The following is a 22,994-nucleotide window of genomic DNA, read 5'->3' on the forward strand; positions in this document are numbered from 1 at the left end:
TGGTTTGAGCAGAAGCAGCATCATCTAGGGGCTGGAGGGCAGCATTGGGTCACCGGACTGCTGGGTTCTGTTTCCTGCATAGACCACGTGCCATGTGATTTGTGGGCAGGTCACGCCTCTCATGCCTTAGTTTCCCTATGTGCAATAAACAGGGTGATTCCTGGGGGCGGGGGGGAGGAGAGTGGTGTTAGGACTCTTTTTAGGAGCTAGGCCTTCACCTGGCTTGGCTCTAGGAGCTGCATAGGGGCAGGTGGGAGGGGGTGTTGGGGCTTGAGGGGGCTGGCTCTGACTCTCAGTGCCAGCTCTCTGCCACATGGTTTGCCTTCCCTCACAGGGAGTGCTTCTCTGGGCTCTCTCTCCTCCGCTGTCCCCATGGAGTCCTACTCGGGAGTCTGCCAGTCCCCGTTCCTTGATAACAGGTATGTTGGTGTGTGCCAGGCGGGCAGTGCTGGTGCCCTTAGGAGGGATGGGAGGGGCAGAGCACAAGGTCCTTCAGGAGATGGGGTGAATTTGGGTCCCTAAGGAGCTGCGGGCTGCTGCTACTTCAATCCAGGGGCTGGAATCTGTCCCAGCTGGCATGTGCCCTGGGCTTTGTCCACAGCCCTGGTGACTCAAGCCATGGGCTTTTTCCCCGGTGCAGAGAGAGAAGCGGCTTCTTCAGCCCAGACCACTGTGAGCCCGAGAGTCCCTGGGCCAGCAGCTCAGCTGCCACCACGCCCTCCACACCCACCACCCCAACCACGGAGGGTGAGGGGGATGGGCTCTCCTACAACCAACGGAGCCTACAGCGCTGGGAGAAGGATGAGGAGCTGGGTGAGCTGTCCACCATCTCGCCCGTACTCTATGCCAACATGAACTTCCCCAGCCTCAAGCAGGATTACCCAGGTAGGCAGCTGCTCTTGCCCCTCTGGCTGCCCCCTGGGGAAGGGAGCTGGTGCTCAGTAACCAGCTTGTCTTGGCTCTTACCCATAATCCTCTCTGGTATGAGGGCACTGAGCACTTTCTCCTATTGGTGGAGAAGTTCCTTGCCCATAGTCCTCTTGGCATGACATTTCTGTGTTGGCTAAGAAGTTCTTTACCAATAGAGCTCTCTGGCATGAGCCTCCATTGGTTGCATGAAGCCCCTGGTCATGCATCCTGGGGATCCCAGGCTAGGGGGATGTCCGGCACCTGCCCTGATCCAGCTGGGGCTTAGGACGTAAACCCTGGATGCTCCAGAGATTCCGGCTGGAGGCTGCTATGGCTGGTGATTTGGGGCCGATGGTAACATCAGTCTCTGTCCCCCTCCCAGACTGGTCCAGCCGCTGCAAACAGATCATGAAGCTCTGGAGAAAGGTCCCAGCTCCGGACAAAGCCCCCTACTTGGTGAGTCTCCTGGGCGGGCCCATTCCCTGCTGGGAGCTGTGGCCGGCGAGCGCGACTTGCTCGCGGGGGATCTCTCAGCTTCGCTCTGAGAATTGATTTGTATTTTGTGCAGCAAAAGGCCAAAGATAACCGGGCAGCTCATCGCATCAACAAGGTGCAGAAGGTATGTGCTGGGGAAGCATGCTCAGGACACGGGCAGTAGCCTTGTGGGGCCCCCTCTCTGGCCTTCCTTCCCGAGGCCTGCCTGGCAAAGCGGGTGCCCCGTCGGCTGGGCCTCTCAGGGGCCCAGACTGGAGCAACTGGCCCCTCCACTGACTGCTGGATCCTCCTTTCCCTGCCCCTAGCCCCCATCCACAGCCCAAGGTGGGGGATGTTTGTGGGGGGGTCCGACCCGATGCCATCTTGGGCTCTCTGCAGTGCAGAGAGGATCCCCTGGCGAGCTGACCCCCATCCCATGCTGTCTCTGCAGCAGGCCGAGAGCCAAATCAACAAGCAGACCAAAGGGGAGGTGCTGCGCAAGCCCGAGAGACCCTCGCTGCACCTGAGGATCCCGCCCCAGCAGGGGGCACTGCCTGGTGCTGCGGGGCAGCCTGTCTACATCAACAGCCCCGTGGCCCTCCCCGGCTCTGCAGACGGGTTCCTGAAGTCCCCTGCTGGGGCCGAAGCGGCGACTGAGTCCAGCGAGCTCTTCCTCAAGCTTCCTTCCCAGTCACCAGCCCAAGTGCCTTCGCACGACCCCTACAGCATGGCCCCCACCTACCCGCTGGAGCCCCGCTTCCCCTCGTCCCTGGGCCAGAGCCCCACAGCTGGAGCTGCCTTCCAGCCCTTCCCCACACAACAGCAGCAGCAGCTCCTGCCCACTCCCCGGCCGGCCCTAGGCCCCCAGCCTCCAGAGTTCCACCCCACCTCCCCCGGGACCCCCCGGCACCAACCCTCCACTCCAGACCCCTTCCTGAAACCTCGCTGCCTCAGTGGCTCTCTGGACAACCTGTCAGTGCCAGGGAGCCCTGGGGCCAGGCCCCCCGAGCCCCTGCTCTCGCCCCCTCCCTTCGGGGAGCAGAAGAGGGGCCTGGAGGCAGGGGGGCTGCAGGTGAAGAAGGAGGAAGGGGGCCCGGGAGTGTGTTCTCCTGGCTACATGGCCACTCTGGGCTACGCTGACTCCCCGTCCCACCTCTCCTCCACCGAGCTGAAGGCAGCCGACGTGTTCAAAGCCCCCCTGACCCCACGGGTCTCTCAGGTAGAGCCACAGAGCCCAGGGCTGGTGCATCCCCACCTCCAGGCTCTGGCCCCCTCACCTCCCAGCCACCCCGACCTTTATAGGCAGTCGCCCTCCGTGTCCTGCTACTCGGACCCCTATGCCCAGCCCCCCCTGACGCCCCGGCCACAGCTCCCCGACAGCTGCTGTGCCCTGCCCCCCAGGTCCTTGCCTTCCGACCCCTTCTCCCGCGTCCCCGCCAGCCCGCAGTCCCAGTCCAGCTCCCAGTCACCTCTGACCCCCCGGCCGCTCTCCAATGAGGCTTGCTGCCAGTCACCCGTCACTCCTCGCTTCCAGTCACCCGACCCCTACTCCAGACCCCCCTCGCGCCCCCAGTCCCGGGACCCCTTTGCCCCCCTGCATAAGCCCCCACGGCCCCAAATGCCTGACTCTGGCTTCAAATCGATCCCAGTCTCCCACAATCCCCCAGCTGGCGGGGGCTTCCCCCCAGCCCAGCCCAGTGACCCTCAGTCCAAGGGGCCGGGGAGCCAGCAGCCCCCCTTCGCTCGCTCCCCCGGAGCCAGCGTCTTCCCTGGCGCCCAGGCCCAGATGCGGTTCACCTTCCCTCCATCTGGCTCAGAGCCCCTCAAGGGTTCCCCCTCCCACCAACCCCATGGGATGAACAGCCATTTCGCCTCTAGCCAGCCCATGGGCAAGTCCCAAAGCGCCAGCTATGCCTCCTCGCCCGGCTTCCACCAGGCCGGTAGCCCCCTGGGGCCTGGCAGCTGCCCTGCTGAGACCTACAGCCTCTCTCCCCTGCGGCCCCCCTCGGTGCTGCCGCAGCAGCCCCCACATCCCCAGCAGCAGCAGGACGGCTCCCTGACCTACTTGCCCCGAGCCGGGATGGCGCCGCCAGCCGACAAGCGGGACGAGGTGGCATCGGGGATCTCTGCTCTCCCCAGCCGGGAGCTGCCCGAACTGCCAGTCAGCCAGGAGGGCGCTGTCAGCAGCATCAGCCAGTCGGAGCTGGAGAAGCAGAGGCAGGTGAGTGCTCTGCTTTCTCCTCAGCCCTTGGGGGTGACTGGGCTTTGGGGGCGCTGGCTTGGGCATGGTGAATCAGAGGTAGAGCTGGGACTGCTGGCTCCCAGTCCCCCTGCTCTAACCACTGCACCGCACTGCCCTCCCAGAGCCAGGCGCAGAACGCGCGAGTGCTGGTGGGGGCTGATCCAAGGGATACTGTGACATCGCCTAGAGGGTACCAGGAGAGCTGGAGCCAGGGAAATAGCTCTCTGCTCTCTAGTCTCCTTGCATGGCCTGGGGCTTGGGATACCTGGGTTCTGTTCCCGGCTCTGCCGTTGACCTGCTGGATGACTTGGGCAAGGCCCTCGCCCTCTCCGTGCCTCAGTTTCCCCTCCCACCTGGGCAGAGTGTCTTCAAGCTGCCATGGGTGCCCTGTCCCTGCCCCGTCCCCCAGATGCTCAGGGTAGGGCAGAGAGTTCCCAGGGTGCAATCTGGGCCCTGCTGTAATGGTGCATCCCTCGTCTCCCAGCGCCAGAGACTCCGCGAGCTCCTCATCCGCCAGCAAATTCAGAGGAACAACCTGCGGCAGGAGAAGGAGAGCGCTGCCGCCGCCACCAGCTCCTCCCAGGCAGCGTGGAGCGCCGAAGCCAGCAGCCAGGCCTTCGAGCAGCTCAGGGGCCTGGCACCCTACCAGCCAGCACAGGTGGGGCTGGGGCCACACAAACACCTCCAAAGCCATACGGGCCGCATGGTACTGGCCCCAGGGCTGCTGGCCTGGCCCGGCCCCCAAAGGCAGGTGGAGCTGGCTCTGCACGTTGGTCATCGCAGCCCTTGACGAACATAGCGCTGAGACAAGCCCTGCCCTGTCGCCTGGGGAGCTCCTGCTGCAGGGTTTCGCCAGATAAAGCACGTGGGGCAATTCGGATGGGGTTGGGGCTAGTCCCGAACGAGGGCAGCAAGGTGCAGTAGTTAGTTCCCCGTCGCCTGCTGCAGAGGAGCTTGAGCCCAGGCTGGGGTCAGGAAGAGAGTCCAAGTCCCCTGGAGCTGGAGGGGAAGGGCGCAGGTGAGAGTGGTCTGCAGGAGTCGGGGCACAGGTGGAGTCACTCTCCTTCCTTCCTTCCCAGGACAAGAGCACCCTCGGGAATCTGCCCGCGGCCCCTGGCAGCAGCAGACTCTCTGGGCCAGTCATGGTGCCTGCAGCCTTCGCACCGGATGAGCGGCTTTCCCGCCCGCCTCCTGCCGCCACGCCCTCCTCTATGGATCTCAATGGCAGGTGTGTGTCCACCCAGCTGCTGGAGCCAGCAGTGCTCCGGGCTTGCTGCACTCACAGGGCACTTCACTCACCCATCAGACCCCACCTTCATCTACACATGGGAAAACTGAGGCCCACTGTTACTCAGCAAGTTTGTGACCCTGCTGGGAATAGAACCCAGGAGTCCTCACTCCCAGCCCAGCTAGTCACAAAGCCTCACTCCCCTCTCGCTCCCACACTGTGGGGGTTGGGGGCTGGGAGTCCCAGTTGGCAGGGTGTCATCGCTGAGCCCCCATCCCCTGACATTAGGCGGGGGCAGGTCCGGGGGGGTTCAGTCTGTCCAACAGGAGTCCCTCAGCGGGGCGATGCCATGCTGGGGCATGGCCAGCCCATGTCCCCTTCCAGAACACGCAGCTGCTGCTGACCTTCCGCTGGTGTGGGCGAGCGAGGGAGCTCCCTGGCTATGGCTCTGCCCTCGGGTGGAGGGTGTCACCAGCACCCTGTGCTAGGCAGGGGCCACTCCCTGACCCTCCCTGTCTGTGTTGCAGGCCATCGGTGGGAGTGCCCCAGACCTTCTTCCCGCGCAGCATGTTCCAGGGGCCCTCACCACAGCAGCAGCAGATGTGGCAGCAGCAGCAGGCGGCCGTGCGGCTCCCCGGCCCCGCCCGCTTCCAGCAGCCGCCTGGCCATGAGCTCAGCCGGCCGGCGCTAGGGGGCCTGGCTGGGCGCACGGTGGGCCCTGCCGAGCAGATCCCGTCCTCGCCCGGAGCCGTGGGGGCCCAGTTCATTGAGCTGCGGCACAATGCCCAGAAGGGGGCAGCTGGGGGTATAGGCTCCCCCTTCGCCCAGCAGGGCCCCCCAGCCAGACCACGCTTCTTCCTGCCCAGCGACGAGAGCTCCAGCCAGGCCCTGCGTGCCTCCGTCATGCCTCTGCCAGCCCCGGTGCTGCAGCCCCAGAAGCTGCCAGCCCCTCTGCCGCCTTCCACTACTTCCCCGCAGGGGGCTGAGCGGAGCCACCAGCCTCCCCCTAAAAGCGGCCCTCCACTGCCCCCGCCTCCCAGCAGCCTGGAGCTTCAGCATGGCCCTCCCCGGCCTCTGTCGTCATCCTCTGGCTCTGGCCTGCGTCCCGACGGCCCCAAGGACGGCCCTGCCATGGAGCCCCCGCTGGCTCCGGTCCCGGCTCCAGCTCCCAGCAAGAGCCACCTGGCGCTGGAGGGTGGGCGGCTCCCATGTGAGGTGCCGGTGGAGCCTGACCTGGACGACGACTTCGACTCCCACAAGGACCTGGAGGACGACGACCTGGCCAACCTGAGCCTGGACCCGGATGTGGCCAAGGGGGACGACGAGCTGGGCAACCTGGACAACCTGGAGACCAATGACCCCCACTTGGACGACCTGCTGAACGGTGATGAGTTCGACCTGCTGGCCTACACTGACCCCGAGCTGGACACAGGAGACAAGAAGGACATCTTCAACGAGCACCTGCGCCTGGTGGAGTCGGCCAACGAGAAGGCCGAGCGTGAGGCTCTGCTCAAGAGGGAGCCGGTTGGGCCCTGCCCCAAGGGCCCTGGGGAGCTCAAGGAGCTGGCACCCCCCAGGGAGGGGCTGCCACCCACCACTTGCCCCTCCAGCACGGCACCGGCTCCCCACCTGATCTTCAAGGCCCAGGCCAGCATCCTAGAAGCCAAGCCGGCCTCCCTGCCGGCCAGTGTCCAACCCAAGCTGGAGGAAGGCTGCCTGAAGACATCCCCCTGCCAGTTCAACACTGGCGCCTCTGACCGCCTCCCGGTTCCCATCAAGTCAGAGGCCCTCCAGGGGGCCGAGAAAATGGCTGCCTCCCTAGGCCTGACCCTCAAGCCTGGCCAGAACCTGCTGAGCCCCGGAGCGGGGCCCACGCGGCTCGGCACCACCCCCTTCCCTCCCAACAGCCAAGTTGCCACCTCTGGCTCAGACAAGGGCCCCTACGCTGCCCCGGGCCGCGGGCTGGCCCCCGGCCAGAGCACTGCCCTGCTGGAGCTGGATGGAGGGGCCTTGGGCCTGGCTAACGCCCAGCACTCGCCGGCTGATGACCTGGAGAAGATGGAGAGCTCCCTGGTGGCCAGTGAGCTGCCTCTGCTTATCGAGGACCTGCTGGAGCATGAGAAGAAGGAGCTACAGAAGAAGCAGCAGATGTCGGCCCACCTGCCGGGGGGTGCCCAGCACCTCCAGACTGTGCAGCAGCAGCAGCAGCACTCCATACTGGCTCAGCCTGCAGGGCCGGCCCAGCCCCCAGACGGGCAGGCTCCCCGCCTGCTGGGGCCCCAGCAACAGCTGCAGCTGGGCCTCATTGCCAGGCAGCAGAACCTGGTGCCCACCCAACAGCTAATGACGCAGCAGCAGCGGGTGGTGGGACCCCAGCAGGGCCAGGTGCTGGCCCCACACATGGCGATGGCGCAGGTGCAGCCCCAGCCCCATGTCCCCACGGCCCAGCACGGCGTCCAGCCGGCGCTGACCCCGCAGCCAAACCAGCAGCAGGTGCTGGTGCAGAAGCAGATACCTGGAGTGCAGCCGACCCCCATGGGCACGAAACCCCAGCAGCTCGTCATGCAGCAGCAGCAGCAGCTGGCCAACAGTTTCTTCCCCGACACAGGTAGGCGCCAGCGGGTCGAGAGGATGGCATGCCTTGCGGTCCTGGGTTCGGATCTGGCCCTGCAGCTAGGGAAAGCCATTTGAGGGGAGCTTGTGGGGGCGTGTCTTGGAGGAGGAGCATCCCCTTGGCACTGGGTGACCACAGCTGACTGGCCAAGCACTGAACGAGAGTGGGAAGCTGAGGGGTGACCCTGTCCAACCTGGGTGGGGCGTGCTTGGCTTGGGCGACTCGCCTCTCCACAGCTTGCAGAGGGGTAAGTGCCACACTGCAGGGGAGTCGTCCTGTGCCCTGCCCCCCACATGAGCAAGGATGGGGCCTGTGCCAACTGCCCGCTCGGGCTGTGGGGAGCAGCTCCATCCCCGCCTGGGCCCGCCAAGCATGGATTCTGGCAGCTGGCACCCTCTTGCCACATCTATTGTCAGCTGCACCTCCCCTCTGGGTTGGGGGCACTGAGACTCCCACGCAGTGGGGTGGCCATTCCCCCTGCGGGCTGGGAGTCCGTTGGGCATTAGCTGGGAGAAGCAGCTGGCCTGGCCTGGGGGAGCCCTGCAGTGGGCTCTGGCTGACACACACTCTCCTCGCAGACCTGGATAAGTTTGCAGCTGAGGACATCACGGACACCATCACCAAGGCGAAGATGGTGGCACTGAAGGGCATCAAGAAGGTGATGGCTCAGGGAAGCATTGGGGTGGCCCCTGGGATGAACAGGTAAGGGGGGGACACGCATGGGAGGGGGTGGGCAGGCAGCTGAGGGCAGGGCAGGAGTGGTTCCTGGCTCATTCTTCTCTCTCGGTTTGGTTCCAAAGGCAACAGGTGTCCCTGCTGGCTCAGCGGCTCTCAGGGGCCCCGGCCACGGCTGAACTGCAGAACCACGTCCCAGCTGGGAGCGGACAGGTGAGCACGTGGCTGTTTGCTCTGGGGAGCCCCCGTACTGCCTTGCCCAGCAAATACCCAGCACCAGGGCGTGCCAGAGCTCGTGTGTGAGATGAGTCACAGGCGTCTGCAGTGGGAATCGCTCTTGCAGCCAGGATTCACGGGCCCTCAGCAGCTGCCGCAGAAGGGCCAAGTGCTGGACGGCCATGGAGGCTGCAAAGGGGAGGGTGTCAGCGTGAGGGACAGCACATGGGGCTGGGGAGGGCAGGGGGAAGCACATGGGGCTAGGGGATGGGGAGACTAATCCATGTAGGGTGGCGGGGGGTGCACGTGATCATAAACCCTTCATCTCTCCTAGGAGCGAAGTGGCAGCGACCCGTCTCAGGCCCGCCCCAACCCACCCACCTTTGCTCAGGGTGTCATCAGTAAGTAGCTGGTGTTGAGGGTCCAGCGCCGGGGCCCCCTGCCAGGGTGGGGTTCACTTGGAGGGTTGTATGGGCCTCTTGGTGCTGCTGTAGGGCTGAGCTGTGAATGGAGATGCTGGTTTTTCTGTGAGCCCGTGACCCAGCTGAGGGGAGGGGGAGGGACCATCTTTGCTGGGGGCAGTGGGGTAAGGGAGTGTCTCCCCAGCTCCGTCCCACCCCAGTGCCCCTCTCCGCAGACGAGGCTGACCAGCGGCAGTATGAAGAGTGGCTCTTCCACACGCAGCAGCTTCTGCAGATGCAGCTGAAGGTGCTGGAGGAGCAGATCGGTGTGCACCGCAAGTCACGCAAGGCCCTGTGCGCCAAGCAGCGCACGGCCAAGAAGGCCGGCCGCGAGTTCCCCGAGGCCGATGCGGAGAAGCTCAAGCTGGTGACGGAGCAGCAGAGCAAGATCCAGAAGCAGCTGGACCAGGTGAGGGACTGGGGGGGAGGGGGAGTGCTGGAGGAGATTAGGGTGGGGTGGGGGGGCAGCCTTCACCTGCGGGTGGTGTGAGTCTATGCTTAGAGGCTGGCCAGGCTGGCCTGTGATGGGGCAGATTGGGGGGCACTGGACAAGGCAGGGGGGCCGAGTGGGCACTGGGTGCAGCTATGGCATGCGGGGGGGGGTCGGGCTGGCATGTGACAGGCGGGGAGGCGGCACTGGGTATGGCGTGTGGCAGGCGGGGGAGGGGGGCAGGCTGGCCTGTGGCAAGCGCGGGGGCCGGGCTGGTGTGTGATAGGCGCGGGGGTGGCACTGGGTATGGCTGTGGCAGGCGCTGGGGGGAGGGGGGCAGCACAACGTGCGGCTGTGGCAGGCAGGGGGGCTGGGCTGGCGTGTGACAGGCAGGGGAGGTGGCACTGGGTGCAGCTATGGCAGGCAGGGGGGCTGGGCTGGCGTATGACAGGTAGGGGAGGTGGCACTGGGTACAGCTGTGGCACGTCGGGGGGCCGGGCTGTACGTCGCTGGGTGCCCTCCGCCTGTCTGGGGCTGACAGCCCTCTCCCTGGCAGGTTCGGAAGCAGCAGAAGGAGCACACCAACCTGATGGCCGAGTACCGCAACAAGCAGCAGCAGCATCAGCAGAGCTCTGCCGTTATGGCCCTGAGCCCCTCGCAGAGCCCCCGGCTCATGGCCAAGCTCCCAGGCCAGCTGCTCTCCGCCCATGGTGTCCAGCAACAGCTCCCCCAGCAACCCGGGGCCATGGTGGGGGTGCAAGGCCTGGGCCAGCAGCCCAACCAGCTGACAGGGCAAGCAGGCAACGTGCGCTTGCCCCAGGGTGGAGTCTCCATGGCGGTCCAGCAAGGCCTGTCCTTCATGGGCCAGCAGCAACTGGGGAACGCAGCCGTCCCGGGCACGTCCAACAGCTTCTTCCCCGGGAATCCCGCGCTCCGGGGGCTGGCCGCTGACACCCGGCTGATGCAGGAGAGGCAGTTGCAGAGGATGCAGCTGGCTCAGAAACTGCAGCAGCAGCAAAGCATGCTGGGACAAGTGTCATTGCAGCAGCAGCAGCAGCAGCAAAGCATGCTGGGACAAGTGTCATTGCAGCAGCAGCAGCAAAGCATGCTGGGACAGGTGTCATTGCAGCAGCCGCAGCAACAGCAAAGCATGCTGGGACAGGTGTCATTGCAGCAGCAACAGCAGAGCATGCTGGGACAGGTGTCATCATTGCAGCAGCAGCAACAACAAAGCATGCTGGGACAGGTATCGTCACTGCAGCAGCCCCCTGCTCCCCAGCAGGGCAGTGGGGGGCAGCCCATGGTTCCAAAGCAGCAGGGGATCCTGGTCCAGCAGCTCTCTCCTCAGCCGCAGGCAGGGATGATGGGGCACTCCCAGGTGTCCATGCTGCAGCATCAGGGCGTCGCAGGCCACCAGAACCCCCCGAGGCAGGTGCTGTTAGCGCCCCACCAGCAGAGGGTGCTGGGCTCGCCTCAGCTGGTGCAGCAAACTCACGGCCTCCTGGGCCACCGGCTGATTTTATCACCAGCACAGCAGCAGCAGGCTGGACTTCTGGGCCAGTCACGGACTTTGCTGACACAGCAGCAGCAGAGCTCTCTAGCACAGCATCCGGCCCTGCTGGGGCAGGGGCAGGCTGCCAAGCAGCAGATACAGCACTTTCCACAGCATGGGGTCCTGGGCCAGTCCTCCTCCATGCTACACTTGAGTCAGGGAGTTCAGCCAGCCCTGCAGGGCACGGCCGCCAAGGAGCAGCAGGGAGGGGCAGAGAACACTGTGCTGCCTGCAGAGGGTGCCGAGGGCAGGGGGCAGCATCAGGTTCAGCTGGCAGCCGCTGGGAGTGGGCCGGGCAGCCAGGACCTCGGGGGGCAGCCGCACATGGGCACTCAGGACCAGCAGGGCATTCAGAACCTCAATCCCCTGGCACCGGCCAGCCAGGAGCCGCTGGCGCCCCTGGGCGGAGAGCAGCCGCCACAGAAACACCAGCCCGAACCAGGACAGCAACAGCCCTGCCCACTGTCCTCCCCGCAGCAGACCATGGCGAGCTCCCTGCAGCTGCAGCAGCCGCAGCGAATGCAGGGGGGCCCGCAGCAAAGCAACCTGCTTCATCCGCCACTGCAGAACAGCGGGGAGCTGGCGCAGCTGGGGGGCACCATGAGGCCAGAGCAGCCACACTCGGACCCTGCCCAGGGGCCTCACTTGCTGGCCCCACAGAGCTCAGTGGCAGAACAGCAACAGCAGCCTGGGAGCATGATGAGCCAGGGGCAAAGCCTCATGGGCCAGCAGCCGCTGCAGAGGATTGTGGGCCAACCACCAGCACAGAGCCTAGAACAGCAACCGAAAGGGCTGGTGGGCCAGCGGCTGCCGAGCCCGGCAGTGCAGCACAAGGCCGGGCTGATGGGGCAGCTGCAGCAGAGCATGCTGGTCCCACAGGTGTCCCATGCACAGAGCATCCTGAGCCAGGTGTCCGCTCCTGTGATGGGCCAAATCCGAGCTCAGCTGCAAGGCGTCATCTCCAAAAACCCGCAGCTACGGCACCTCACCCCGCAGCAGCTGCAGGCCATCCTGGTGCAGCGCCACCAGCAGAGCCTGCTGCAGCAGAGCCAGGCGCTCAGGCAGGCCCAGGCGCCCGTTGAGCAGGGGCCGCAGCCCCCCTCGGCTCTGCAGGCCTCCATGGTGCGCCAGCCACCAAGGCAGCCGGGGACAGCGTTCCAGGTCCGGACAGCTGGCCCCTCCGCTGCTGCCGAGCAGATGCAGCCAGGGTTTGTCACGGAGCAGGCGTCTGCCGGCCAGCAGAGAGCGTCGCTAAGCGTCCCCCAGCAGCCTCTGGCAGAGCTGATGCCCACGGCGCTGGCGGGGCATAGTCCCCAGCAGGCGGTACTCAGACTCTCTGCCCCACCAGCAACTGCCCCAGTCCAGCCGCCCATGAGCATGGTCAGCCTGGGCTCTGTGCATCAGCACCCCCCACCCAGCTGGGAACAGAGCCCCCAAGAGCCAAAGGAAGCCTCCCCGCCCACCCTGGCCAGCCCGCCCAGTGTAGCACAGAGCCCTGGGGTACAGCCCGAGCACAGACTGACGCCCACCCAGAACAGCCTCCTAGCGGAGCCGGTGCCCACCATCCCAAAGCCACCCCCCAGCCAAACAGGGGAGGAGTCCTTTGCTAGGACCCCTGGCCACTGGGACCTGGCAGCGCAGGGTCCCAACTCCTCTCCCAGCAGGGAGCCCACGGATGGATCGAGAAAGCCACCGGACCGGAGCCTGGCCAGGAATCGAGTCAACGGGCAGGTGGGAGAAAGGCCAGGCCCACAGGCCTCTCCTCTGGAAGGGGGGGCCCTGCCAGCTGAGGCCCCCGGGGTCTGCATCAAGCAGGAGCCCAAGGAGGAGACAGCGCAGTGCGTGCTGGGCGGGGGCCAGGCTGTGAAACGCGAGGCCAACGGGGAGCTGGCGCCTGCCGCGGCCAACAGTCTGCTGCTGGGCAGCCAGCTGCTGGTGGGTGCGCGGTCTGAGGCCGGGCACCTGCTGCTGCAGAAGCTGTTGCGGGCCAAGAACGTGCAGCTGGCGTCGCAGCGCTCTGCGGAGGGGCTGCGCTCCAAAGTCAACGGGCACAGCGATGGCAAGCTCTCGGGGCTGGAGCAGAGGCTGCAGGCGGCTGCTCCTGGCAGAGAGGTGAGCGGGGGCATGGGCAGGGTGTGATGGGGGGTAAATGTAGCGGAGTTTCGAGCACGCACCCAGCCCCTGCCCTGCAGTGTGGGTGGGGTGGGGCAGCAGGCAGCCCCGCGACTCACCCTCTCCCCACAGGACCCCTGTGCCAGCAAAAAGCCTCTGGCCCCAAAGCCCAAGCGGGCCCAGAAGAGCGGGGAGCGGGTGGCCGCCTCCCGCAGGAAGCTGCGCAAGGAGGATGGGCTCAGATCCAGTGAGGCCCTAATGAAGCAGCTGAAGCAGGTAACGGCCCTCGCCCCTTCCCCCCATCCTGCCATCGCGTGCCCCCAGCACCTCGCGTCGCCTGACCTGGCCCTGCCATTTCCCGGGGCTGGGACTGGCAGCTCTCCCAAGGCCTCCTGCTCTGGTCTGGTCTGGTCTGGTTGCGTTGCACGCTGGGGGGCTCCAATCCGAGGGGGGGGGCTAGGCTCCCTCCAAGCTGCGTGGCCACATAGCTGCCTATTAAACCCTATGCAGGGGCTCAGGGCTGCAGGGGGGCACCTCTCCCCACCGGCCCCAGCATGGACCTGCTCTGGACTTGCCGCCGCCGGGAAGAGGCACTTCTCCCCCAGCCCTGAGCTGCAGCGAGAGGGGGCTGGAGAGAGTCTTCTCTCCCCACCACAGCCCCTGGGCAGACCACACCCCAAACCCCTCAGCCCCAGCCCCACCCCAGCCCTCTGCGCCAGTCCTGAGACCCATCCCGCACTCTGAACTCCTCTGCATCCTAGGGCCTTGACCCCTAGCCGGAACCATCACCCCCTGCCCAAGCCCTGAGTCCCCTCCAGCACCCCTCATCCCCGGCCCCACCCCAGCCCTGAGCCCCTCCCACACTCCAAACCCCTCAGCCCCACCCCAACCACATGCTTTTTGTTGTGCGCATCATCTCCATATTGGTGCACATAACAAAATGAATTTCACACATGGATGTACAAACCAAGAGGGAACGCGGGGGGTGCCCCATTGTCTGTAGCAGCCCAGAGGGGAGAAGCTGCCCACACGTTCGTGGCTTGGGCAGTTTCGGGGGCGTCCCCTCCTGACTGCATCTCTTCCCCCTCCTGCTGCAGGAGCTCTCCCTGCTACCCCTGGTGGAACCCACCATCACAGCCAACTTCAGCCTCTTCGCACCCTTCGGCAGCAGCCCCATCAATGGCAAGAGCCAGCTGAAGGGGGCGTTCGGCAGCGCCGTGCTGGACAGTGTCCCCGACTACTACACGCAGCTGCTCACCAAGGTACTGCCCGCCCCAGCATGGGCAAGGCCCCGGGCCTCAGTCCCCCCAGCTGTGGGTGAACCAACAGAGCTGACCCACCCGCTTTTGCGGGGCAGGGATTCGGGGGGGCAGGGAGAGCAGGGATTGGGGGGGCAGGAGGGCAGGCACGAGGGGCAGGGAGAGCAGGGATTGGGGGGCAGGAGGGGCAGGGAGAGCAGGGATTGGGAGCAGGCGGGGATGCTGGCTGACAGTGACCATCCATGATGGATTCTCTCCCGGCAGAACAACCTGAGCAACCCGCCTACCCCGCCCTCCTCGCTGCCCCCCACCCCGCCCCCCTCCGTGCAGCAGAAGATGGTGAACGGCGTCACCTCCTCGGAGGAGCTGGCCGAGCAGCGCAAGGAGCCAGACCAGGCCCGGGAAGTCGAAGGGCGGAAGGGTAAGGCGAGCGAGGACTACACCCAGGCTGGAGCTGCCAATCGGCCCCCTCCCCAGGGGAGCAGTGTCTGAGGGGGGCGGTGAGCTCTGGTGGGGGGGGTTGTGTGGGTACCCGGTGCCCCCTGCTAGCCAACCCAGGAGCAGCACTGATGGGATGCAGGAGGAGCTTCTGCTGGGGGCAAGTGGAGCTGATGGGCAGGGGGCAGGCCTGTAGGGCCGGGGCAGAGTTGTGGGGCTGTAGGGCCGGGGGCGGGGCGGCATGCCCATGGCAGGACAGTGTCTGGCTCCACGTGCCAGGCCTTGGTGCTCCCTGACCCTCTCCCTCCTTCCCTCGCCCAGACACGCCAGCCGTGGAAGTGAAGAGCCTAGACCTGCTGGCGGCCCTGCCCACGCCCCCACACAACCAGACCGAGGACGTGAGGTGAGGTGAGGGGCCGGGGGTGGGCTCCCGTCCTGGGCTGTGCCACTGCTTTGCCCCTCCCCAGTTCCCTCGGGAGGGTGGGGTGTCCCTGGCCATGCCAAGCACTGTACTGGGGTTGTGGGGAGTCTCCTGGGTGCAGTGGGGGAGGGGCAACGCCCCCCGGGCTCTCATGAGTGATGGTGGGGGCCGGAGTCCCTGGTCTGCAAGGTCTCACCAGCACCTCCCCCCCCCCCTTAGGATGGAGAGCGACGAGGAGAGCGACTCCCCCGACAGCATCGTCCCTGCCTCGTCCCCAGAGAGTGTCCTGGGCGAGGAGCCACCTCGCTTCCCTCTGCTGGCCGACGCGAAGCTGGAGCTGCAGGAGCGGGTGCTGTCGCCCGTCATCCCCATCATCCCCAGGGCCAGCATCCCAGGTGGGCACGGGCAGGGGTTGGGGGGGGGGGGGTCCTAGTAAGGTGCACTGGGTAGCTGGGGGAGGAGGTGGGCTGGATATCCCCACGGGCGAGTGCCCCTTCAAGGGCTGGGTTGGCCTGGGTGCAGTGTGTATGGGGGGACCCTATGAAGTGGGCTGGGTTCCCAGGAAGGGACCAGGCAGCATGTCCTCTTGGGGTGGCTGAGATGGCCTGGGGGTGCATGGGGGTCCCTGGAAGCTGGGGGTGGGCGCTGCACACCCCTAACCTGTCTTTCCTCCTGCTCTCAGCGTTCCCTGACCCGAGGCCCCCCGAGGTGCGGGAGCCCTTCGGGGAGCACGGCGGGAAGGTGGCCCTGGCACAGGGCGTTGCATGGGAGAAGGGGAAAGGCAATGAAGTCTCCGTCATGCTGACTGTCTCGGCTGCAGCTGCTAAGGTGGGAGAGGTGCTGCGTGTTGGGCGGGTGGGGAGGGCCAGGGCTCCCTTCGGTCCATGTGGAGATTCCCCTGGCATCATCTTGCTGGGCCCTGCCTCTGGGGAGCTTGGGAGCAGCGTCCTGCCTGGGCTGGGGCGCAGCGGCGTCTCTGACCCAGCCTCTCGCTCCCTCAGAACCTGAACGGCGTCATGGTGGCCGTGGCCGAGCTGCTCCGTATGAAGATCCCCAGCTCCTACGAGGTGCTGTTCCCCGAGAGCCCGGTGCGGGGCTCCGGGCCTGAGGCCAAGAAGATGGAGACGGATGGGGCTGGTGAGTATTGGGCAGCCACAGGGGGAGGAGCCAGCCCTGGGACCCGCTCCCTGAGGGAGGAGCCCTGTGGGCAGAGTGTTTCTCCATCCCCCCAGTCCAGGCGCTGGGAGCCTGCAGTGCAGCCATGGGGACCCGTCTCTCTCATAGGTGGGCTCGGCGGCAAGGCCAAGGCGGCGCTGGCAGGGAAAGCCCCCGACGCTGGCACCGAGTGGCTGAAGCAGTTTGATGCCATGCTGCCGGGGTACAGCCTCAAGAATGAGCTGGACATCCTGACGCTGCTCAAACAGGTCAGTGACGCGTGGCGGGGGGCTCCTCGGGGGGGCAGCTCTGAAGGTCAAAGCACAGGGCCAGCCGCACTCTGGCTTGGCAGTGTCTGGCTGGGCTGATCTCCTGGCCGAGCCCGCCAGCGAGGCTGGCTGGCTCTGGGGGGCGGAGGGAGGTGCTGAGAAGCCCTGGGGCCAGCCCCTGGGACCGCGCTCTGATCAGCCCTGCTCTGTGCCCCCAGGAGAGCCCGGGACTGGAGAAGGCCGTGCAGCACTGCTACGTGAACAACGTCTCCAACCTGGACGTGCGTCAGCTCTCCATCCTGCCCCAGGAGCCGTCCCCGCCCCTGTCGCCCCTTGCCCCCTCCCCTGCCAGCCCCGCCGACGGGGACAGGATCCCAGAGGCACCCCCTGAAGTGGCCCCTGCGCCCCTCTCCCCACCCTCCAAGGAGGAGGCAGCAGCACGCTCGCCGCCCAAGCTCAAGCCGCGCTCGCGGCCCTCGGAAGAGGGAGAGGAGCCCCGGCCCCGGCCCAAGAAGTGGAAGGGGGTGCGGTGGAAGCGGCTGCGCTTCCTCATCACCATCCAGAAGGGCGGAGCCCAGCCAGACGGCGAGAAGGAGATCTCCGAGTTCATCGAGAAGCTGGGTACCACCCTGCGGCCCCAGAAGGTGCCCCGGGACCTGCGCAAGTGCTGCTTCTGCCACGAGGAGGGGGACGGTGCCACCGACGGGCCCGCCCGCCTGCTCAACCTTGACCTAGACCTCTGGGTGCACCTGAACTGCGCCCTGTGGTCCACCGAGGTGTACGAGACGCAGGGCGGGGCACTGATCAACGTGGAGGGGGCGCTGCACCGAGGGCTGCTCACCAAGTGCTCCCTGTGCCAGAAGACGGGTGCCACCAACAGCTGCAACCGCATCCGCTGCCCCAGCGTCTACCACTTTGCCTGCGCCATCCGGGCCAAGTGCATGTTCTTCAAGGACAAGACCATGCTGTGCCCGCTGCACAAGCTCAAGGGCCCCTGCGACCAGGAGCTCAGCACCTTCACCGTCTTCCGGCGCGTCTACATCGAGCGCGACGAGGTCAAGCAGATCGCCAGCATCATCCAGCGCGGCGAGCGCCTGCACATGTTCCGCGTGGGCGGCTTGCTCTTCCATGCCATCGGCCAGCTGCTGCCCCACCAGATGGGCGACTTCCACAGCGTCACAGCCCTCTACCCCGTGGGCTTCGAGGCCACCCGCATCTACTGGAGCCTGCGCACCAACAACCGCCGCTGCTGCTACCGCTGCAGCATCTGCGAGAACAACGGGCGCCCCGAGTTCGTGGTGCAGGTCATCGAACAGGGCCTGGAGGACCTGGTCTTCACCGACTCCTCGCCACAGGGTGAGGCTGTGCCCGGCTCGGCCTTGGCTGGGGGATCCCTGTATGAACACTGCTGTGTCCCACCCTTGAGGGGGCTGCATTGGAGCACTGGGTGACCCGTCTCTGGCAGCGTAATTCTGGGGCTGTTAACTTGCTGTTGCAGCCCGCCCCAGAGGTGGCTGCATTTCACAGTGGTGGGGGAGCTGATGCCTTCGGCTTGTTTGCCAGGCCACAGGGAACCACTGCTGAGGGTATGGGGGGCAGGTCAGGAAGCCAAGTCTCATGTTTTCCCCTCCCTCCCCACCCCCAGCCGTCTGGAACCGCATCATCGAGCCGGTGGCGGCCATGAGGAAGGAGGCGGACATGCTGCGGCTCTTCCCCGAGTACCTGAAGGGCGAGGAGCTCTTTGGCCTCACAGTGCATGCGGTGCTGCGCATCGCCGAGTCCGTATGTACCGGGGGGGGGGGCCCTGAACCCCTCACCCAATGGGAGGGGCGGGTTGGAGGTGGGAGGGACACAGCATCTGGTGATATGCTCAGAACCACATTGCCCGGGGACCCTGGCCCAGCACAGGGGCCGGTGCCGGCTGGCAAGTTCAGGGAAGCACCACGGGGGCGGAACAGGGCTTGTCCTTTTCAGTGGGTCCCCTCCGGGCACCAGGACTGTGGTGCTGTCTGCTGACCCACGGCGGGTTCTGCTTGGTCCCTCCCAGCTGCCTGGTGTGGAGAGCTGCCAGAACTACCTGTTCCGCTATGGGCGCCACCCGCTGATGGAACTGCCGCTCATGATCAACCCCACCGGCTGTGCCCGCTCCGAGCCCAAGATCCTCACCCACTACAAACGGTTAGTGGGGGAGGGGGAGGAGGGCCCCTTGGGGGCCCACTGTGGGGGAGGGGCCTTGGCCTGGGTTAGAGCTGGGACTCCCCAGGCCTGGGGCTGGGCCAGGAGGAAGGAATTGCAAACTGGGCCCCAATGGGCTGGGCTCTCCCAGCCACTCCCTTGGGGCCCCATGTGCTGGGGGGGTCAGTGCTGGTCCCTCCCCCCACCCCCATCTGCCCCACTGCCGCTGTGCCCATGCTCTCCGCCTGCCGCAGGCCCCACACCCTGAACAGCACCAGCATGTCCAAGGCCTACCAGAGCACGTTCACGGGTGAGACCAACACGCCCTACAGCAAGCAGTTCGTGCACTCCAAGTCCTCGCAGTACCGCCGCCTCAAGACCGAGTGGAAGAACAACGTGTACCTGGCGCGCTCCCGCATCCAGGGGCTGGGGCTCTACGCCGCCAAGGACCTGGAGAAGCACACCATGGTCATCGAGTACATCGGCACCATCATCCGCAACGAGGTGGCCAACCGGCGGGAGAAGATCTACGAGGAGCAGGTGTGAGGGGCGGGACCGGGGTGGGTGGGGCCTGGAGCACTCCACGGGCTCAGAGCCCAGGCTGCTCCCAGGGACACCCTGGCTCCAACGGCTGCATAACTGGCTGTCTCTGCTCTTCCTGCACCAGAACCGGGGAATCTACATGTTCCGCATCAACAACGAACACGTCATTGACGCCACGCTCACGGGGGGCCCAGCCAGGTGAGGGTGTGAGGTGCTGTGGGCTTATGGGACTCGTCTACAATCCAAAAGGTGCTGGGTTCGAGTGTGGCATGCTCTCCGGTTGAAAGGCCAGCTGCACAGGGGTTCCTGAGCCGTGGCTATGGGGAACTTGGAAACCCAGGCAGGGTGAGGAAGGGATTTGGCAGTGGCAGAGCTGGGAAGAGAACTCAGGGGTCCTGGCTCCAGCCCCCACCCCACTTTGTCAGGCACCTGTTCTCCCCTCCCAAGCTGCACAATGGGTCTCTGGCATTGATTCAACATATCAAGTCTTGTATTTCGCTCCCCAAGCTGTGCCCGAGCGTTCTTGCTGCGGTGGGAGGGGAACACAGGCTCGCCCCTTGTCCCCACCTCCCCACTCTGATGCCCTCCTCTCTGCCTTCCTGCCAGGTACATTAACCACTCGTGCGCCCCAAACTGTGTGGCTGAGGTCGTGACCTTCGACAAGGAAGATAAGATCATTATCATCTCCAGCCGCCGGATTCCCAAAGGGGAGGAGGTAGGGGACTGGGGGTGGTCCTGGCTTGGCCTAGGGGCTCCTGGTGTGTGCTTAGTGCTGCCTCCTGGCTCAGGCCCTGCCCGGTCACCAGCAGCACCCTCCTGCTGTTCCTCTGAACAGACCTAGGATCTGCGCTCCCCCACCATGCACCAGCCCTGCCACAGACTCACCCCCAAGCTGCCCTGAGCATTGGGGGGAGCTCCGGCCCCGCAAGAGGAACCAATCAAAGCGGAGTCGGGGCAGGGCTACACCAGACCCCCCTGCCTCCCCCAGATGTGCTAGGAGGGGGGCTGCAGCTGCACAGCCCCCTCCCCCTAGAGTCGGGCAGGGGTGATGTGGCTCGGCAGCTGGTGGCGTGACTGCCGCTGATCTGCCAGGGCATTGCTGGCTGTGTGACTCTGCCCCTCTCGCCCCCAGCTGACCTACGACTATCAGTTTGACTTTGAAGACGATCAGCATAAGATCCCCTGCCACTGCGGAGCCTGGAACTGCAGGAAATGGATGAACTAGCCGCCACAGGGCCACCAGTCGCAGGCAGCCCCTGGTGCGCAGCTGCAAGGAAGCCTCTGCTGTAAGGAAGCCTCTGCTGTGGGTTCTCCTTCCCCCTTGCCATGCTGGGGGCGGGGGAGGCAGAGATGGCGTAGGGGAAACGGCCCCAGCTGGAACCCAGGAAGCAAGGTTGGTGCAGGTGGGTCAGCCGGGGCCGCTTTCGGTTCCAAAGGCAAGGTGGCTCCAGGGGGCGCCAGTCCTTGCTCACACCCATCGGATGCTGTCCACCTAACTTCCACAGGGAGGGCGTACCGAAAAGACCAGGGACCTCGGTTCTCTCCCTAGCCGCTCCAGCCCTGCGCGCCTCGGCCCTGGGCCCCTGCTGGCAGGGCGCTGCTCTCCCTGAGTGGGTGGCCGCAGCGCCATGAGTGGAACTGATGAACTGGCGACTCAGGGTTTTCTTTTGTTTTGTTTTGTGAGGAGGGCAGGGCCTGTGGCACCAACAAAACCTGCCCTGTCCACCTTGCTCACTGTAAATAACTGGACGGATGCGGGGCGAGCGGGGTCTGGGCTGGGGCGGCCGAGGGATCGGACCCACAGGGAGCTCAGATCCAGTCTGTTTGTTTAAAAAAAAAAAAAAAGCTAATAATATTTGCTCGCTAACTTACCAAGGTAACAAAGAGACTCCTTGAGCTTGACAATCCCAAACCTCCCAGCCCGGCTCTGTGGAGACAGACAGACAGACAGAGCTCGCTTGGGCTTGGGTTTATTTCTTATTCTGTCAACGAAAGCACCGTGAGCATGTGAAGGAGGCGGCGGCTGCCGGAGCAGAGCTGGGGAGAGCCGCGTGCAGAAAAGGGCTCCCCCCCCGATGGACGCAAGGAGCCTCTGCACCCAAACCTACCTCATTTTAAGTGTTAGATTCTGCTGTTTTCAATGTGACCCTCCCTCCGAGACTGACCACACGCAACCTTCCTAGTTCTGAATGAGAACTAGTGGCAGTGAGTGGAGCCTGGGGATCCCAAGGAGTGGCAGTGGGCGGAGCCTAGGGCGAGGGAGATTATAGCGTTGAGCTCTGACCTGGTTGTGCCTGGAAGGAAAGAGAGACCATAAAATATCCCAGGATCCCCCTACCCCCACCTGTGGGCCCCCCTGGTTGGGTGCACAGGTGTGTTTCTGGCAACCCCCCTACTGTGCACAAAGCTGGGCACTCTGCTGCCAGCCAAGGGGCAGGGCCCAAGAGAGGTGGGGGTTCGGGGCTTTAATTAGAATGTGCCAAGACCCTGGCCTGGCTTCCACCCACATTCCCAGCACGGCGGAAGCAGCCCCCGAGAGCTGCTGCTGGATGCCTGCCCCCCCCATCACTGAGCACAGCCTGGTGGGGAGACCAGGCGTTTGTTCAAGCCACTCGGTTTGGAGGAGCCAAGCTCCATGGGAGCCTCGTTTCAGGCTGAGTTTGCTGCTGCTGCCATACTCCTGAGTCTGGGGGTGGTACAGGGGGCCCTGCCTGAGCCACTCCACTCCCCCACTAACCCGCTCCCCTTTCACTACCAGAACTGCTGCTCTAGGCTGGCCTGAGGAGGCTGTCTGTGTCTGTAATGTCGGCATGATATGGGGGGTATTTATCTATTTATACCTTAGCTTGTATATATTAGAACCTTGTGGGGCTCTCTTCTGTGCTCTGCTTGGCTGAGATTTTGGACTGTGGAGGAGGGCAGATCTCGGGGCGAGGGCGGGGGGACGTGTTCCATAACTCAGCCGAGGGGAGCAAACATCCTCCCTGCTCTTGTCTCCATTGTTAAATAGAGACCCTGTACGTGACAGGGTCCAGGAGCCTCCTGCCATGCATGGGCTCCCTGGGGAGGGGAGGGGATTGGTGGCATTACAAACCAGGCACCACTTCTCCCCCTCCAACCTCCCCTCCCACAGCCCCCTATTGCTGACGGTTGAATGCTCATCCGGGAGGGACCTTCTAAGACTGCTGTAAACCAGATGGGGCTGGAGGTCCTGTGCTCGTTGCCCCTTTCCATTAAACTGTATCATTTGACATCTCTTAACGCACAAAGGCATGACCCCCCACCCCCTCGGGGATGGCACAGGGAATAGCACAGTTGTGAGGAAAGAAGCAGAAATGAACTCCTGACCTGCTCTCCCATGCCACAGCTGCCTGGCTCAGCTGAGGAGGGTTCTCTTTTGTATTAAACTTGCTTCCTCTCCTGGGGCGGGAGAGGGAATTAAATGAAGTGAGATTATTTTGAGGGGAGTGAAATCTGGGGGAGGGGGCCCCAGGGCATTTTATGTTTTTAAATCAAAAGATTTCAAGTGAGAGAGAAGAACTGTTGCGTTTTTAAAAAGCTGCTTCTGCAACTATTCAAAGCTGCAAAAGGTTTAAAATGAAATGTTAAAACTCGGGGTGAGGGCAGGGAATAATAAAATAAAAAATATACACAATTTAAATTTAAAACTGTAAATAAAACAGGAGCTGTGTAGAGAAAAAAATGTTTTTACCAATAATAAAACCACTGGATGTTATTTTAAAATACAGATGTGTGAGAGAAAAAGCCAGTATAACTTTTGTTTTTTCCAATAACTTGGAAGGCTGTAAAGTGTATAAAAT

At 64.5% G+C, this 22,994-nt stretch overlaps 1 protein-coding gene across 20 annotated transcripts in view; it reads left to right on the forward strand.

Annotated features, from left to right (window-relative positions):
• KMT2D (lysine methyltransferase 2D) overlaps positions 1–20,938 on the forward strand; it is a 43,498-nt gene extending 22,560 nt beyond the window's left edge. For 4 of the 20 annotated variants that reach the window (XM_050924868.1, XM_050924878.1, XM_050924869.1 and 1 more), the window contains 29 exons: positions 335–419; positions 641–885; positions 1,292–1,365; positions 1,478–1,528; positions 1,835–3,604; positions 4,110–4,283; positions 4,705–4,853; positions 5,381–5,753; positions 5,784–7,461; positions 8,046–8,169; positions 8,268–8,355; positions 8,693–8,759; positions 8,996–9,228; positions 9,806–12,913; positions 13,046–13,189; positions 14,011–14,175; positions 14,437–14,593; positions 14,932–15,013; positions 15,251–15,426; positions 15,714–15,859; positions 16,033–16,168; positions 16,316–16,455; positions 16,674–17,811; positions 18,101–18,237; positions 18,503–18,633; positions 18,885–19,170; positions 19,298–19,371; positions 19,780–19,888; positions 20,306–20,938. In XM_050924868.1, the coding sequence (XP_050780825.1) occupies positions 335–419; positions 641–885; positions 1,292–1,365; positions 1,478–1,528; positions 1,835–3,604; positions 4,110–4,283; positions 4,705–4,853; positions 5,381–5,753; positions 5,784–7,461; positions 8,046–8,169; positions 8,268–8,355; positions 8,693–8,759; positions 8,996–9,228; positions 9,806–12,913; positions 13,046–13,189; positions 14,011–14,175; positions 14,437–14,593; positions 14,932–15,013; positions 15,251–15,426; positions 15,714–15,859; positions 16,033–16,168; positions 16,316–16,455; positions 16,674–17,811; positions 18,101–18,237; positions 18,503–18,633; positions 18,885–19,170; positions 19,298–19,371; positions 19,780–19,888; positions 20,306–20,398 (11,333 nt within the window). In that variant the 3' untranslated portion in view covers positions 20,399–20,938. Of the gene's footprint in view, positions 1–334; positions 420–640; positions 886–1,291; positions 1,366–1,477; positions 1,529–1,834; positions 3,605–4,109; positions 4,284–4,704; positions 4,854–5,380; positions 7,462–8,045; positions 8,170–8,267; positions 8,356–8,692; positions 8,760–8,995; positions 9,229–9,805; positions 12,914–13,045; positions 13,190–14,010; positions 14,176–14,436; positions 14,594–14,931; positions 15,014–15,250; positions 15,427–15,713; positions 15,860–16,032; positions 16,169–16,315; positions 16,456–16,673; positions 17,812–18,100; positions 18,238–18,502; positions 18,634–18,884; positions 19,171–19,297; positions 19,372–19,779; positions 19,889–20,305 lie in introns of all 20 variants that reach the window. The other 16 variants (XM_050924881.1, XM_050924877.1, XM_050924886.1 and 13 more) reach the window with 16 other exon arrangements.
• Positions 20,939–22,994: the final 2,056 nt, after the last annotated feature.

This window comes from Gopherus flavomarginatus, chromosome 16 (assembly GCF_025201925.1).
Source record: "Gopherus flavomarginatus isolate rGopFla2 chromosome 16, rGopFla2.mat.asm, whole genome shotgun sequence".
NCBI lineage: Eukaryota > Metazoa > Chordata > Testudines > Testudinidae > Gopherus > Gopherus flavomarginatus.